The sequence below is a fragment of the Ictalurus punctatus genome, chromosome 23 (assembly GCF_001660625.3).
Source record: "Ictalurus punctatus breed USDA103 chromosome 23, Coco_2.0, whole genome shotgun sequence".
Taxonomy (NCBI): domain Eukaryota; kingdom Metazoa; phylum Chordata; class Actinopteri; order Siluriformes; family Ictaluridae; genus Ictalurus; species Ictalurus punctatus.
The window spans coordinates 684,081-702,500 of NC_030438.2; the positions used below are offsets into that span (position 1 = coordinate 684,081).

Sequence of the window (18,420 nt, forward strand, 5' to 3'; positions counted from 1 at the left end):
TTGTGGACGCTAATATTTAGTCTCCGCTGATGTAAGCAGACTTTCATGTCTGCTGAGGCTTCTTGGTATATTTTTCTAGTCACTAAATCCCGTTGAGAACAAACGGCAGGGGAAGCAGAAACGGCTGTTTCTCGTAGCACAAGCACACAGCCAGTGTTTTCTCTCCGTTTGAAAAGAGCGCGTTATCTTCTGTCCCGTCGTTTGAAGCAAATCTTTTAGTTCCGGCATCAGTCTTCCATTATTTATCACTTCCGGTTTTGATTGAAAGTCCAGTTTTGAGAAATGTTTTAGCTTATGTTTATATATATAAAATCTTCCATAAAAAATAAACGGACTTATGCGGTGCACTTCTTCTTCTTGTTTTAATGGCGGCTAAAGGTGCATTACTGCCACCCACTGGACTGGAGTGTGGGCAGTAGATTGGCAGAAAAATAAATAAATTGGAAAATAATAATAATAAGGGGAAGAAGAAGAAGAGGAGGAGGAGGAAGAAGAAGAACATCAAAACAATACTCCATAAATAAAATAAAATAAAGAGATAAATAACTATATAATAGATATTCCTACTAGATTATTAAATTCTCTCACTTACCCCAGTATTTTTTAGATAGTTTATTAGGGGGCGGTGCATTTCCCCAGATGTTAGTGATACTCAGCATGCAATGATAATGAAAATAAATTAAGATGAATAAGCGCGTTCAAACTAGATGAAACCTGGATCATTTCAGGCAGGTGCATGCACCTTTATCCATATCAAAGTTTCTATCGCATCTCGTAAAGTAACACTTATAAAAACTCTCTTCATTTCCAGAATTTTTTTTTTTTGTCAGTTTGAACTGGAACGCAACAAAATCGGTCGGAGAACGCGGATCACATAGCGACAAGCTTCGACCGAGTTGCGCAGCCTGTGTGTAATCGAACACACCTAACGTGCTCTCGGCAGTATGTAGGTGTGTTAAATGGATAAACCACACCTACATGCTCACACGCTCTGCCAACCGATCAACCAGGAAGTCCCCCAGTCCAGGATAAAGAAAGAATAAACGTGAAGAACTTAAACAATATGATGGAGTCTAACAAATCTACAGAATCATCTGGTAAGTGCTGAAGATACTGGCTTCATAATAGTACTTCATCCCTGTGTTAAATCTATACTCTGTACTTCGCTGTGTGGGTTTGACACCGACACACTTCACTTTCAGCTGACTGACAGTTTTAAACAGAACTCAAACAGAACTCACCCACCTGCCGAATAAACACGCGTTATCGTTTTATTATCATTTCTTTAACAAGGCAGCGAGAAGCTCGGTTATCTGATATCTTTATTTCTGATCATGAAGTTAGACTTTAGTCAGTCGTAAGTGAAGCTAATTAAATATTTAGCATCAACCAGATATCTAACACGTTTATATATAATATATCTGTGGCACAGGTCTTCTGGCCCAGTAAGATAAACTTACATTTAAATTTCACCTTGTGTTTAACATGTGGGTTCTGAACAAATTGATTTAGGAATATTCTTTTCTTTTGTTTTCTACTCTACTCTTTTCTTTCTTTTCTTTTCTTGTCTTTCTTTCCTTGTCTTTTTTTTTTTTGCCCTTGTCATCCCAGCCAAGCTTTCTTCATGGCACTGTTTCCTCAGAGCTGATGGGAAATGACTGCTGTGACTGTAGTTTCATAACATCTCACACATCTGTTTGTAAATGATTATTCTCTCCTGTGTACCTTCAGTGTGCTTGGATCGGTTTCATTAATGGCTGTTATTTCAGCGGTGCACCACACTATGTTGGAGGTGAAATTAAATACTGAATATGAGCTCAAAGTGCTGACTGTAATTTGAGGGTATTCACATCCAAATCAGGGGAACAGTGTCGGAATTAGAGCACTTGTTATAGGTGGTCTCTTCCTTTTTAAGGGACCAAAAGTAATCGGATAGTTGGCTCCTCAGCTGTCCTTTGGCAAGGTGTGTGTTGGTTAAGCTGTATCCCATGAGCAAGAGCGCTGTTCGGCTGGAGGTAATCACAGCCATGGCGCTATCCAGTATAACCACACGATTGCGATTGTAATATTGCTTTTGTACAATGGTTCTATAAGCAAGAAATATAATTATAATAAATACGAATATGTTTGAATGACATCTCTTGTACAGTTCTTGAAAACAAAAAAAATATTGCTTGAAAAGTCCTGGAATTTCATTATGAAACATCTGTACGAACACTGGAAAGAAGCAAACAGATGAAAAGGGCTGACACTAGGCAGAATGCAAATACGACGCAGTGATGTAGTGAATATGCTAATTAGCACATGACGTCATCTAGTGACATTTAGCAACTTTCCATTGAAATTTGTTTGTAACAGTGCTCCTGTCACTCACCTTGACGTTATGTTGTTTAAAAAAAAAACAACAACAAACGGGTAGACAGTAATATACATTTTGGAAAAGTCACTGGTGAGGTAACTGTCCGCTCATACGCCATGTCTAACTGTGACACCATGACTACCCTATGGTGGCCCATTGACATGATAATGACATGGTAATATGTGTAGTGCTGGTATTGTTAAACTCTGCGTTCACTTACTGGCCACTTATTAATCACAACTACCTTGTTGTGACAACTAGCAGTGTATAGTTAGCAGAGATGGAAACTCAAGTCTGTGATTTGGACTCGAGTCCCACTTAAGTCGCAAAATAAATTTCTTGCAACTTGACTTGGACCCATGAACAACTGACTTGAGACTTGAGTTGGATTTGAAGACAGAGACTTGTGAAAAACACAAGCTATTTTGGTTTGGCATTCCTGATTACGTTCTGTCTTTACTACCCCACATAACAGCGTCAAACACCATGTTTTTCTATTCATACCTCATTCATTCATTCCCTATCAGTATGTGCTGCAGCAGCAAATATCACAACAGTTCATCTCTAAACACACCAAGCCAGCATTATTATATACACCCGAGACGCATCGGAAGGCACGTGTTCGTAACCCATTGGAAAAGTGCTGTTATATAAATGAACAACAAACAATAACAACATAGACAAGTCTTACCTTGTGATAAGCTTCATGTCCATCAATTTGAAAAGCAATCATTTAATCCAAAGGGAAGCTGCGCTGTTACACAGCTGTCAGGGGCTTGCTTGCTGACTATTTTCAAGAAGTACAAATGTTTCCATGTCCTTTTCATGTTTTTCCCCCCAAGTACTATCTACTCTATGCATATAATATCCAAGTTTACCAAGTTAAATTGCATCCGTACACGGGGGTTTTGTTACTGCCGGCGCTCAATGGAAGATTACCTTACCCATCATTGCTTGAGAACTACAGCAACCTACGGCAACTCAAACTGCTCAAAATACACAGCGCGTTTTTTTTTTTCTCGTGGTGACAGTCTCTGCTTTTCAAATGGTATAAATCACCCTCCGAAGGGCACTTTGAAGGGAGCATAATCAAGCTAGTCATGCTGTAAGATTTCTTCAAATTGAATTTCCAATAAAAATGACTTAAAAATTGAGTTCCGAGTGACCATTATTAATAGTTTGAAAGTAATAGTATTTTTTTATTGTGTATAACGAACAAGACAGTTTTGATCAGTTTTAATATTTCAAAATTGATTTAGCTTAATTCGCTGTTAATTACAATAACTAGCTGAAAGAACTATTGCTAAAAATAGAACAAAGACTTGAGACTTGACTTGGACTCCACCTCAGATGACCCAAATAAACTGTATAAAAATCCCAGTAATTATGTTACATTTGATAAGCTCATTAGCATATCATTTTTTTCTGCAGTTCTGAGAATGATCTACCACTAATGTAACATCTGGTCAGTGGTAGTGCTACGGTGGTCCCTTTCTGATGATGGATGGAAGAGAGTAGCAGCAGATGATTTACAATTGAGTGTTTATGTTCACATGAAAATGGATCACATGAAAATGGATCACATGAAAATGAATCACATGAAAATGAATCACATGAAAATGAATCACATGAAAATGAATCAATAAATTAAAATGTTTGTTTTTGTGATTATGTTTGTCATTTTCAGTTGCAGGCAATAAAGTTAAAAAAAAAGTGTTAATAATTACTGTACTATGTAATTATGAAACAATCCCATCACCTTTTGGTTGCTACAGTTAGATTTTCAAAAGGAACTGGATGATTAAAATATTTGCATTCACAATCACAAATACATTTTTCTAACAGGAAATGATCATTTTGACCCCGAAGAGGAGAAAAAATTAGCTGCTTCCAACCATCTCTCTGAGCTGCGCTTTATTCTTCTGGGCTGGCGGTGGCCTGGAAAAAGTCTGACTGGAAACACTATCCTGGGGCGCGAAGAGTTTCGGCTGGAACGAGCAGCTGAATTCTCAGTGAAGCGCGATGCAGAACGCCACGGCCGCAAGCTGACTGTTGTGGATACGCCAGGCTGGTTTTCAGCTCAGACCACTCCAACTGCTTATCAACAGGAGATGACTCGTAGCCTGAGTATGTGCTCACCTGGGCCACATGCGTTCCTGCTCGTTGTGCCTGTAGGCATGTTCACAGACACGGACCGGGCAAGAATTGAAGAGAACTTGGTCCTGTTTGGTGAGTCTGTGTGGAGGCACACCATTGTGGTGTTTACATGGGCCGAGGTTCTGAAGAACATGCCAATCGAAAGACACATCCGGCGCCAAGGTAGTGCACTGCAGTGGGTGCTGGAGAAGTGCAAGAAGAGATACCATGTCGTCAACAACGACGCCTTCAATGAGAACACGCAAGTCCCGCAGCTGATTGAGAAGGTGGAGAAGATGGTAGCTGAGGAGGGAGGGCACTTCAAACCCATGACTGAGGAAGACAAAGCACAGAATCCGGTTGCAGCTGAAGCTACTGATGAGAATTCGAACCCAAACGAGGTGAAAGAGAAGCATGAGCTCGGAGCCCGGCCCAAGCAGAGCTGTTACTTCAGCTCAGTGCAGATCGTTGATGGGGGGAGTCCTCACAGTAAGCTAAAGCCTTTTATAGTTTTGTACTGCAGTGTAAATCCTGTTTATTAATATTATCAGAAAAGTCTTGAGTGTAGATAAGGGGTTATTTTCTATTACTGATCTATACAAATGAAAAGTTAGATTTCCATTTTCATTTTCTACTATTCATTAATGATCATGCAACCCCTTTATGTCTCAGACCCCCCCCCCAATCACTGGTCTATTCCCTAATGTGTGCGCCTGTTCTTACTTCAGCCCCTAATGAGTGAAGTCACTGTAGTTACTGAATAACATATGAACATAATAGTTGCTGCAGTATATGCTAAGTGGAATAAATAGTCTCTAATATTAAATTTACTATTTCACGGACCTCAGATTTTTCTCTCAACATAAAATAATTTCAAATATTTTTCTTCTGTCTGCTTTTTCTACAGATTTGATGGAAGGATTTTCCGATTGACGGACAGGGACCAGAGTGAATTTGTGCTGCTTCATTACATTCTTTGATCTGATGTCATTTGGTGAATATTTCCAGCTACAGGAAATGACTATTTATTATCGAAAAACAAATAAGTGATGTATTTATTTTACATACTGGATGTGCTGTATATTTTTAAATGAGGGGAAAATTGACACACCCCCTGATCACTAAGCACTAATGAAGTCATGACAGACAGTTGTTACTCTGTTATAATAACTCATTTTTACTGTTAAGAAGAGTAGTTACATTTTTTAACGTAGTGTATTACTAAATCAGTGTCATGTCAAAATCTAGAATGAATATTGCTATTGGACATTTTATAACCTAGATACAAAGCCCAAGATTTTTATTGCTCATTTTCTTTTAAACAACTAAACCACCACATCTCTGCCTTGACCAAAATCAACAATGACCATCACTGATTTTATATACAGTCACTGAATACATGTGCTTTTTATTATCAGATGTTAAAATGTGTTTTTAGGGAACATTTAAAAAGGAGTACAAATATATTTTTCTTTGATTGCTGTATTTAAGAAGATACATTTAACTTTTAACCTTTATATTAGGCGGATCTTTTAATTGCACCAAAATATAAATATTCAACAGAGTGTTAAACTGGACAGTGGAAAAGCTTGCACCAAGACACACTGTGAAACAAGAAACAAGGCAGCAATAATACTGCAACACTGTGTAACACTGTCATGAAGAGATGATTATATTTTTATTGAACACAAAAAAGAAAGTTGAGAATGTCATCACATCTGTGGCATTTAACAGTAAGTGGGTTCCATAAGAGTTGATGAAAGTGGGTTCCATTTTGAGTTAAATATATCTATTCTATCTAAATGAATTAAAAATTGGCGAAACAAACTATGTAATTGCACATCTCTGTGTGCTGTAGTTTTGCAATCAGTAGCAATATGATGATTAAATGAAATTGTGATCTAATCCAGTGTCTCCTCATGTTTATTTGTGGTCCTTTTTAACACATCGGAAAGCCATAATGAAGTTGTTTTTTTGTTTTTTTTTATCACCTTTCATATAATGTGTGAATGAGTGGACCCAAAATCTATTGCATTCTGGGCCTGCTGAATCGACCCCCCCCCCCCCCCCCCCTCGCAGGATTGATGCAGTTTATTGCAAGCAAGGGATATGCAACCAAATATTAAGTGCTATTTAAGTTTCATTTACTTAAAGATTTATTTGTTCCTATACTTTTGCTCAATTAAATATTGGGTGGTTTGATACAAAAGGTTCTATGTTTTATGCTGTTTAACATGTCTAGATATAAATACCAGGAAATAATAGCTGAAATCCTAAACTCTCATCTTATATCCATCTTTTGATCTTTGGTGTATAGCACAAACAAATGAATTGGCCTTGCTGTTCCAACAGTTTTGGAGGGGACTGCATACCATTTCAGGTTAAGTAAATTCAAGAATAGGTGCATGTAGCTGTTCGCAGCAGAAAGGCAACAGCAATACAGGGCATGGCCAGATGCCTGCCCTGTAAGGAAGGTAGGACATTTGCAAAAAGACAGAAATAGATGGCACAAAAGGAGAAATGCAGGACAGACAAGCAGACTGACCGATCTGGGTGAAAGGGAGCAAAGGTACAAGTGCAAGTATTAAAGAGAGGTGCAGTGTAGGTGCAAGAGCAAGAAGGCAGAGAAGTGTAGAGATGACACCACCACATCATCCCACAACCAACCTGCCACGGGACATCATGTAGAAATAAATAAAGAAATATGGGCAGAAATCACCAATGACTGATTCACATTCCCAGGTGTGAGGGAGCAGATATGGTGTAGAATAGGGGTTGGGTATGCTTCCTGAAGGGTCAGCATAATGACCATGGATGTATAGGCTCTCCAGCTCTTGATTAATAGGTTGGACCCTTTAGCTGACTGATTAGTGTGCTTGCCTAAGCTTTGGGAAAGCTGAGTTCGATTCCTAGTTACCTCTGAATTTGCTACAATATTACGTCCATCAGGAAAAAAGTGCTTTGAATGCCATTTTATCTTTCAGATCAGTAATACATGAGACATGTGCAGTTAATTTTCAAGTTCATGAAGGATCTGTAATTCAGATGTATTTATTTATTAATTGTAATAATTGTGTTTACATTTTTAAATGGTTTAAAAATTACAGCGTATTGTTTTTGGTCTTTTAACTACAGGTGGTCAACTCTGTTATTCATTTCAACTCTGTTACCATGAATGTCAACAGCTTAATAAAATTATCATATGTTTTATTGTTAAATTGATCAGAAGCTGTATCGTAACTAACGCTCTTACTATATGAAATTTCAAAGCATTTCATTCATTTTTATAGCTATGTTTAGGGAAAATGCACACCATCTTGGCAGCTTTTCAGTAAAAATCTTAGACATAAAAATGAATGAATGGATGCAGAGACAAAAGTTCTCTTGGGGAAGACAGGGTTTTAAGTTGTATTACATTTGTTGACTATATATTTGACCCAATTTGTCAATAACAAAGCTGACCGATTTTTCTGTTAGTACATTGATTTTCAAAATAAATATTTTATATCTTACACAAATACTGATTTTTTTTTTTTACTTTAAAGTGTGTTCAATGAGAATAAAAAAAGTTTAATGGGAAATTTTATTTTTGTTTTCTTAATATGTATCCGCAATTCTGGAATTTATATAGACTTGTCTCTGCAAAAATCACTGTGTTTCCTTTTCAGCAGAAAATTCACCCAGACAACCACAGGCCTGTGAAAAACAGGAAAATGACACATAATGACGTGTTTGGGTGCTGAGGGAAGGACAAAAACCAAAGGGCAGGATTTATAGGAGCACAAAAATATAAAACCAACCGTTGTTCACTTCTATAGAAGTGAAGAATGACAACTAAACAGGAAATTGTTCAACCATGACTTCTGTTTCACAGGGGTATAAATATGAGGTAACACATACGTCAAAATCCCTTAGTCATTCATAACAATGGGTAAGAGCGAGGAATATAGCTGTGATGTATGGTGAAAGGTTGTTGAGCTTCACACAATGGGAAGTGTCTATAAGAAAATAGCACAAGCATTGAAAACGCCCATTTCACCATCAGGGCAATAATTAAGAAGTTCCAGTCCACTGGAAATGTTATGAATCAACCTGGAATTGGACGTGTGTCTATATCGTCTCCACGCACTGTGAAGTGTGGTTGAAGTGGCCAAAGAAATCTCCAAGGATCACAGCTGGAGGACTGCAGAAGTTAGTTGTGTCTTGGGGACAGAAAGTCTCCAAAACTACAATCTGAAGTCACCGACATCACCACGAGTTGTTTGGAAGGGTTTGAAGAAAAAAAGCCTCTACTCTCTTCCAAAAACAAACTCGAGCGTCTTCAGTGTGCAGACACTACTGGAACTTCAAATGGGATCGGGTTCTACGGTCAGATGAAACCAGAATAGAGCGTTTTGGTAATAAACACAGAGGTGGTTTTGGTCACACAGAGAGGTAGCCGTATGGAAAAGTACCTCATGCCCACGGTTAAATATGGAGGTGGATCTTTAATGTTTTGGGACTGTTTTTCTGCCAGAGGACCTGGACATTTTGTTAGGATACATGGCATCATGGACTCAACAGATATTAAATGAAAACCTGACTGCCTCTGCCAGAAAGATTCAAATGGGCCCTGGTTGGATCTTCCAGCAGGACAATGATCCAAAACATACATCAGAATCAACACAATAATGGTTTACTGACCACAAAAAAGGTCTTGCCAAGACAAAATGGGAAGTGGCTATAATAATATAGCAAAAGCATTGAAAATGCCCATTTCCAAAAAAAATGGCTAATGGAAAATGGCTAATTGGGCCCAATTTGGACATTTTCACGTAGGGGTGTACTCACTTTTGTTGTCAGCGGTTTAGACATTAACGGCTGTGTGTTGAGTTATTTTGAGGGGACAGCAAATTTACACTGTTACACAAGCTGTACACTCACTACTTTACACTGTAGCAAAGTGTCGGCATTAACCGTTTGTTTTATAGTAAAATTGTTTAAAGTAGTTTTTACAATATAGTCAGAACGCAGTGAGGTCCTTTGATGTGTGCCTAGTGTCATTCTAACGACATTCATTTGTTGGCAGAGATTTTCATACTATGACTAACAAGTGAGGCAGAATTCAATCCATACATGTAGCTGAGTAGCCAAGGGATAAGGGTTTTGCTTAAGGTGCTCCAACAGTCTAGTTTTTGTTGTCTAGTTTTTGTTCTGTGTATATACTGTGAACTAGAACAGAGAGAAAGAGAGAGTTTAAGGTATCCTGTGAAACTCTGCACATTGTTTGCTGTAGGCACAAACACGTGAGGAAACTCCTCAATAGCTCTGCCATTTCCTTCCACAATGCTAGTGCATTTCCTCATTTCCTGCCGCTTTAACTTCGGGATCCTGTGCCTATTGTCATTGGCTATTTTTCTGCACACATTGTCGCTTCTCCCTTCCTCTTGAATGGAGAACACACACACACACACACACACACACACACACACACACACACACACACACACACACACACACAGCCACTCCGCTAAGCTCATTAAGGATGGCAGTGAGCATAGATTTGACATGAATCGCACAGGGAGAAACTTCTCTTGCCTTGACACATTACTTGATGTTCACTAATTAGGCAAAACTAACTAAGGAGCTTTTGGGGTAAGTGTGTCTAGTTCAGGTCTAACTAATTAAAGATAATCTGTCTACTTCAACACGAGCTTAAAGAACATATTGCTGCAGATTTTTAATAGAAAACTAACTCAAACGTCAACAGATGGTTTTCTACACCTAGTTTTATTTAATAACAGCATCAGGGACCAAAACACTATCTAAGCTCTACACTACTTCTGAAGTATTGCTATTGAAAATGACATTTGGAAAAAAACAACAACCACCAAACAAAAACGAAAAAGGGTGGACCTTTCCTACGAGGAATATAACCCTGTGATTTCCTTTATTTTTTTTTAATTAAGGACAGAAACTGACTGCAAAGTTATGAGAGCATCAACCTCCCGTTTAAGTTTTTCCTCAAGGGATCCTTTATGGAACCGGTAAGAAATGTAACTTTTAGCATGCAAATATACTGTAGTTGATTAACTCAATATCCTTCTGAATGCAACCTGTTGATTTTTTAAATAATGTATTAATTGATGATTGGTGTCCATAGTCAGTGTTTGTTTGATTACACTGCTTGTTAATCATATTCTTGATGTTGGCTTTTTCTGAGAGAAATTGTAACAAAACAAATATATGTATATATATATAAATATTTGCTCAAACAAACGAACAAAAAAAATTCACAACTCGCACACCACAAGTGTTCCAATGAATCAAAGACATTCCTGCATCTGACACAGGACAATTTTTTCAGTCCTACTTTTTATGGCACATAGAAATATCAGATAATGTCTTGTAAGTGGAAAAATTGCAGCTAGACTTTTATATAAAATATAATCTAGCTATATAAATGTGTATGGCACATATTACCTAGATTTTATTAAAATATAGTATTAGAATTATTATTATGATTTGGAACATATAAACAATAAGATATAAAAGTTTGCATATTCTTAAGAAAAAAATGAAAACAAAGAAATTTAAGATATTAAGTTTTTATAGATATTTCTTCATTGTCATTTTATCATTTTCTTCAAGTATAAAAAATGCTCAAATAGTCCATGTTAAGATACTAAAAGACAAAAAAACAAACCTCTACTTGCTATGTAGGCCAAAATGTTCCTCTTCAGGGATTCTAACTTTTGTTGTCAACTGTAATAGGTAGAGTGCTTTGCATACTGTACATATTCACCCCCATTTTAATTCCCCCCATTTTTTGGTATTAGAAGATGGAACTCAAATGGTTCCAGACTTCAGTATTTTGCTACAGAAAAATAATCAACAGTGTTATAACAGCTCTTGACAGTTGTTCCCTCATTAGTTTCTTTTTTGTCTATTGAAGATAAGACAAAAATGCAGCTTGTCATGTTACGGAGAAAGCCAGTTAGGCTATGTGGAGCGTCCGGTATAAAAGTCCACAGTATGCTGTGATTCACCTTGCAGAAGAACTATTGTCAGAGCTGCTGTTAGAGAAAACCCATTCACCTCAATCAGCAATAAGAGTCACAGATTCAACACTGGTGTTATAAATAATATTATATAACACTTTATATAATATCTATATAACCATGTTTTGTTTCAATTAAATTTATATTTAACTAACTACATATTTTCAATTGGAATAAAGTTGGGTTGATGTTGGACATTCGATATTCACAGAGATGCGGACATTAAGGGACCGTCTCCAAAGTTACATACCACATTGTTATACACGTCTCTCTCTCTCTCTCTCTCTCTCTCTCTCTATATATATATATATAAAATTTACATACATATATGTGTGTGTATATGTAAATATATATAATTATATATATACTTATATAATTATTTAATTAATAGGACATCTATTTTTTGAAGAAAACCATTCAATCCAGTACGGGACATTTGTGCATTCGTGAAGGTTTTTTTTGGTTCATGCACTGGAGGGTTAAATATCAGAAATCTTAAAGGTCTGCGTCATACCGGACACATCGTCGAACACTTTACAGTTGGTTGTGTGACTGTACATCATTCCCTTCAAATGCTATTGAGCTTTAAATCATGGTATATCTTGTGTATGAGCCCATTCGGTAGTGAAATACGTGGCAATATTTACATATGATTTAATAGTTTATTTTAATAAATATCAGAAATCTAAAAAGGTCTGCGTCATACCTGACACCTAGATGAACACTGTACAGTTGGTTATAGGACTGTAAGTCATTCCCTTCGAATGCTCTTGAAGTTAGAAACGAGTTTAACAATGTCGTCTGTCACTTTAGAGACGGTCCCTTAATTTCCGCATCTCTGCGAATATCGAGCGTCTGACATCACAGCGACTTCAGTCCAGTGTTTTTTCATTATGTAAAAATCATTTCCTACATTAGAACTCAGCAATAAGAGTCACAGATTCAACATCGGGGTTATAAATAATATTATATAACAATTTATATAATATCTATATAACCATTTTTTTTTAAAGTAAATTTATATTTAAATAACTACATATTTTCATTATGTAAAAATAATTTCCTTCGTTAGAACCCCCTTTCCCGCGCATCCCCCCCCCCCACCCCCCACCCTCCAAAGGGTGGCGCGTGACTCAGGGCATGCGCAGTGCTGCGTCTGTCACTGGGGGCGGATGAAGCAGAGAGAGAGAGGGAGAACTAGTGTCACGCACCGAGATGTACATTTAGCTTTAAAACCCTGCGGATAAACAGACAGCCTAGTCGTTGAATAGTTCTCGGAGATAGTGTGTACTGTGAAATGCCCATTTATTAGCAGCTAGCATTAGCGACGCCTGTTTGGCACTTGAACATCACCGGGAATGTAAGAATCCGCCGCTAGTTCATTTCACGGCGTGTAATGGAATTGGGACGAAACCGTTGAAACAAGCGAGTCCGGGCTTATAAACTCTAAAACGTTCATACAAAGAGGAAACAGGACAGTATTCAATATCTTATTTAAGAATCCTCATTTTTTTTGTACAGGCAGAAGCCTTTGTGTGTTTATTCGCACTCAGCCCGCTAACGGTAGTTTGCTGCGCGTGCGGCTGGCATCTCGCGCGCGCCGCAACACACAGCGCCTCGGAAGTTTGTCTTCTGTGAATTCTTTCCGTTTTCTGAAGAAACATTTCCACCTTTTGTTTGGACTACACCTCGCTGTAGGATGCCGGATCAGATATCGGTGTCCGAGTTTCTGTCGGAGACGACGGAGGACTACAACTCACCCACGACCTCCAGCTTCACGACCCGCCTCCAGAGCTGCAGGAACACCGTCAGTGTTTTAGAGGAGGTAAGAGCTGCAGAAACATGGCCTGCATGTGTCAGGGTGTAGATCAAACCGCAGTGCTGACGATGAGTCCAACACAGGAAAACAGCCTCGGGGACAGAACAGATGCAGAGTGGGCGATATTGTTCAGTTTCTCTCCAGCTGGCATAAGCTGCTCAGTGCTCTGCAGATGGAGCAGAGTAAAGCGTCACCATCCGACCTGCCTTCCTTAGGATATCATTTTAGCCTGGTAGTAAAGACATTAGTACCAGATCCAGTTATTTGTCCTTTAAAAAAACGTTCATCATATTCACTTTTCGACACTATCAGTGTCAGTCATGCACCACGTTATTTGGTCGCTTCCAAATTAGTAGTGCAATCAAAAGTCTGTTATAAAAACCCATCATATGATTCATCTTCATCTGTCTCGGGCTCTGGCAGTGCTGCCAGCTCTGTTCAGGAGAAAGTAGCTACTGCATGCCCAGAAAGTCACAAAGTTACCAGGTGATCCGGACTAATTAGTACGGTCATTGCATAGTCAGTGTCTTGCATATCAAAACGTGTTGCATGGAGAAGGAAGATGAAGGGCAGGGGTACGCCTGGATGTGGCACCGCTTCTTTGCAGGACACCATGCACACACATTTTATATTCATTCACACCTAGAGGCAATTTAGTGAATCTGCTCCTCATGCTGGAGGGTTTTTTTGTGAGATGAACCCGGAGGAAACCTACGCTGACACGGGGAGAATGTGTGAAATTGACACTAACCTGAGCTCATGACCCAACCATGGACCTTGGTGCTGTGAGGTGGCAAGGCTCACTGCGCCACTGTACTGCCCTGTGTGTTTACAAAATACTGTAATTTCTATCAAGAACAGACAATATGAGGCAGGGGTAGTAAGTACTAGAGAAATAAACACGAAAGAAACAGTTACATATGGACAAACTTGCTTTTGTTACTTGTAATATAACCAAGAAGGAAGTTTGAAACAAAAAAACAGTGTGCACAAGTGGGAATAATTGGTTATCAGTGATGTCAGCTCAGTCAGGCGTTTCACACCGGTGGTGCGTTGAGTGAACCTGCTATTTCAGCTCGTATAACTAGCACTAGGAACTAGGAATGTGAGCTGGACTGCCATATCAAAGGCAGGACAGTCACTGATGTCTGCTCAGAATGTCATTATATTTATCACTTAAAAAAACCCCCAGAAGTTTCTAAATTGGTCTAAACCATCACAAAGTTGTCAACACTGGGCTCAGGCTCTCCTCCAGATGAAACATCCAGAACAAATAACAAGAAAATTACCCCGCAGCAGGCGTGTAGCTATTTATGTTGGTTAGGTAATGACAGTTTATGAAATATCTCAACAAGACCATTCAGCAGAGCAGCTTTATCCTGCCTTTGAATCAGTCCGCATTTTTAAAATAACAACAACATCATCAAAAAACAAAACAGGTGAAGGTTTTTATTTAAATATGCAGACTGATAGAAAGGCAGGATAGAGCTACTCTGGTGAATGGTTATGTTGAGATATTTTACGTTAGCAATAGGGACCTCATGTATCAACTGACCTCTGACTTAGAAGTTGTGACCCACAGTAATTTTGACAGTCTCTCTGCTGGATCTTTTATGTATCTTGTTAACCAGTTATTGACACAAAATGCTTATAATGTGGCTAAAACTTATGGAAATAATGGAACATAGTCCTTTTGAAAAAATAAGTACACCTCATGGAAATTTTTTTAAACATGTTTGGACAAGCAAACGTTTGCACATCTTTGAAACAGTACCTATTAATAAAGGTGATGCACTTTATCAAATGACACAAAACTGACATTTTCACAATTTAAATAAAAACAAAAAACAAAACCAGATCTCTCACATGGAAAAAGAAAGTACACCCCTACATTTATCACACCATAAAATTAGAATCAGGTGTCCAAGATTGGGTGCCAGTGATCAGAACCTGCTTAGGGAGTGCAGGTGGAACCGGTCTTATTTACACTCCTCTCATATCTAGTGTCTGGTGTTCCCTTTGTTATTGATGTGTGTGGTGTCATCAGGCCAAGATCTAAAGAGGTCTATACGGCCTCTTCAGAAAAAAGGGTTGTGGATGCCTATGAGTCTGGCAAGGGATTTAAAAAGATCTCCAAATTATTTGAAATACATCATTCCACTGTATGGAAAATAATCTACAAATGCACAGATTTCAAACAACTGCCAATTTATCCATCTGTCCTCACAAATTCAGCCCAAGAGCAGACCATCTGATGCAAAAAGAAGTCTCTAAGAACCCCAGAATTTCATCACAGGATCTGCTCGTAAGTCTTGCAACTGTTGGTGTCAAAGGGCATGCTTCTACAATCAGAAAGAGATTGCACAAATTTGACCTGCATGGGAGGCGTGCCAGGAAAAAGCCTTTGCTTTGGCCTTTTGGAATAATGTGCTTTGGACAGACGAATCAAATATAGTTGTTTGGCCACAGTAACGGCAGACATGCTTTGTGCAGACCAAAGACAGCACTTCAGGAGAATCACCTCATACCAACTGTGAAGCACGGTGGCTTGATATGTCAAGAAAGTCAACATTTTCCATGGGGTGTACTTATTTTTTCACATGACTGTATTACTTTGAACCTTATTTGCTGGCATGAGTTTTCAACATGAGTGTCACCAATGTTATTTAAATTCACACTGTTTTATTTCCAGCTGGACGCTGTTGGACTTTTAGGTGTTCTCGCATCCCTGCGGTGTTTGGTAATTTACACGTGTGAAGGAATTTGATCCGTTTTGTTAATGTGGCATGACTTGGATACCATGACAGATGACCTAGGGTAATCACTTTTTTAGTGTCAATCCTTATACCTGAAAAGAGTGAAGTCATTATTTTAATGCAGAGTAATGTATTTTCAGGTTTCACTCACTTCCCAGGGATGCACTGTGTGGTCAGAGGAAAATGATTTCTTTATTTTGCTTTGTTGCGCCATGCATGTTAAGCCCAGTGTTTGTGCAGTGGAATTGTGCAATGGAATTGCTTGCGTAATTGTAACTTGATGGTATATTTAAAAGAGTTCAGAATCGATTTCATGAAAACATATCGGGGCGGTCAGGTTTGTACTCCGCAGCAGTAAATATAAATCACTTGCATATTGCTTTCTGTAATTCAGTGTAAAATAATTGTTGTAGACATTTAATGTAAACACACTGATATATTGACGTTGAGGAACAGCATTCTTGGGTTTAGGTGGCTGATAATTACCTGTGGGAGAGTTGCTGCCGCTCCTGTCAACTTATTTTCCTAATTCGCTTTTTACTGTTAGCTGTAGCTCCTGTGGTGTATTTACCATTGCCTGTGAAAGAAAGAATAATGTTGGCTTTTCACTTAAGAGATTTCTGACTGAAAATTCTTCTATTATCTTCTGGAAAGTTTGATTTGGGTGGGACTGTTTGATAGCAGTGGTGTCAGATATACGACGATGTCGAAGATGAGCCATCGCTTTACTCAGCTCGACCTCCGTCACAGCGACTTCTTTCCTGCTGGCTCAGCCTGTTTGCATGAGAGCGAACAAAACTAGATTCACTGTAGTTAGAATTTTTACCCTTATCTTGTAGTAAATTATTATTATTTTACCATTTTATGTACTCTGTTTTAGTGTGGCAGATTGTGTAGTAAAGCTTTTTTTTTTAAATGCTGAAATGAATGGCAAGTAGCAGAGCGGCTGCAAAGTTAAGAGAGAGGAGAATTATTTTTACTCGTTTCTATTAAACGATATGCGATATTTACACTGCTGCTGCATGTTGCAGTGCTGTTTTCTTTTAAATTAGCTGAAATGTGGGGAAGTAGCGGTCAGTATATGCACAAGAACTGCAATCCTGTTTTGTCCCTTACCGTGAGCACCATTCCACTACAGATATGTACAAAAATACACCAAGACATCACACAAAATTCATCACACAAAATTCATCACACAAAATTCATCACACAAAATTCATCACACAAAATTCATCACACACAATTCATCACACACAATTCATCACACACAATTCATCACACACAATTCATCACACAAAATTCATCACACACAATTCATCACACAAAATTCATCACGTGTAGAAATCTGTGTGGAGTTGCTAAATGCTCATTAGATTGCATATCTTCAGAATCACGTTTTTAACGTTCAAAAGTATATTGCCATGAGCATTAACATAGACCGAACTGTGCATGGAGCTTGGAGTTAATTTGTCATTAACATTAGCTCTGTAATGGGACTGCAAATGGCTTGCACAGATGAAACGCCTACCGAGTGTTAATCTAACTGTTTTAAGCTAGATGTTGTCAACACATTCACATGGCCGACGGGGCTTCTGTGGTCCAGATTAAATGAAAATTAATGTAAGATACCATCATCACTTGGACTACCGAGCGTTGAACTTGGGCCTGTTATTAAACATTTTAAAATAGTTAAATTAACATACTGGTTTGTCCATAGTGCTGTGGGGACTTTTGGACAGCCACTAATGAACATTTTGACTGTGAATTAACAAGTGTCCTGTTAGAATTATATCGGAGTCTATATGAGGCTGTTATGTAATGTTTTGTACATCTGCTTTACTTTTTTGTTTGCAATGGTTTGATATCCATGAGAGCAGAGTATTTTTGAATTTTTTAAACAAAAGATCAAAAGGTTAAACTATAAGGACAATTAAAACATTTTCACAGCCTTCTTTGCTCATATGACTTTGCTAATAGTTGAACCTTTGAGGAACTAAAGAATTCCATGACCTTGTGAGGAAAAAATGAGTTCTGTAACTACGCTGGAGGAGCGCTCCGGTACTCAGTTTCTGTACAAGATCCTGTTTTGTGTTTTCCACTTCATTGCATGAGCCATCAACAGAAGTAAAACAAGCTGTGCTGCTGGTGCGACAGTCAGCACATGACAAAAGCACAGCAAGACGGTGAACCTGAAGGAAATGAACACACATTTATGGCTTTTGATTAGCTGTGCAAGTATGATGCTGAATTTAATGTAGATTTGTGACCCAAGTGCTTGAAGGAAGCAGCATTTTGTACCGCTCTGTGCAG

At 38.3% G+C, this 18,420-nt stretch overlaps 2 protein-coding genes across 5 annotated transcripts in view; both read left to right on the forward strand.

Moving 5' to 3' along the window:
- The first annotated feature begins 939 nt into the window (after nt 1-939).
- Nucleotides 940-6,400, forward strand: gimap4 (GTPase IMAP family member 4). The gene is made up of 3 exons (XM_017453442.3): nt 940-1,097; nt 4,205-4,984; nt 5,403-6,400. Exons 1-3 carry the CDS (start codon nt 1,064-1,066, stop codon nt 5,426-5,428), a joined length of 840 nt encoding a protein of 279 aa, XP_017308931.1. The 5' UTR covers nt 940-1,063; the 3' UTR covers nt 5,429-6,400.
- A 3,573-nt stretch (nt 6,401-9,973) lies between these two features.
- The window catches only part of asap1b (ArfGAP with SH3 domain, ankyrin repeat and PH domain 1b), an 84,939-nt gene continuing 76,492 nt past the window's right edge, over nt 9,974-18,420 (forward strand). For 3 of the 4 annotated variants that reach the window (XM_053674872.1, XM_053674870.1, XM_017453713.3), the window contains exons 1-3: nt 9,974-10,129; nt 10,444-10,521; nt 13,234-13,360. In XM_053674872.1, coding sequence (XP_053530847.1) covers nt 10,466-10,521; nt 13,234-13,360 — 183 coding nt within the window. In that variant the 5' untranslated portion in view covers nt 9,974-10,129; nt 10,444-10,465. The remainder of the gene's footprint in view (nt 10,130-10,443; nt 10,522-13,233; nt 13,361-18,420) is intronic. The other variant, XM_053674871.1, reaches the window with a different exon arrangement.

What these genes read in the sequence shown, in the direction of transcription:
- gimap4 (XM_017453442.3), top strand. Translation starts at nt 1,064, where the DNA reads ATGATGGAGTCTAACAAATCTACAGAATCATCTG. An exon ending in CAAATCTACAGAATCATCTG is followed by an intron (nt 1,098 to 4,204) that starts GTAAGTGCTGAA and finishes TTTTTCTAACAG; the next exon opens with GAAATGATCATTTTGACCCC. An exon ending in TGATGGGGGGAGTCCTCACA is followed by an intron (nt 4,985 to 5,402) that starts GTAAGCTAAAGC and finishes CTTTTTCTACAG; the next exon opens with ATTTGATGGAAGGATTTTCC.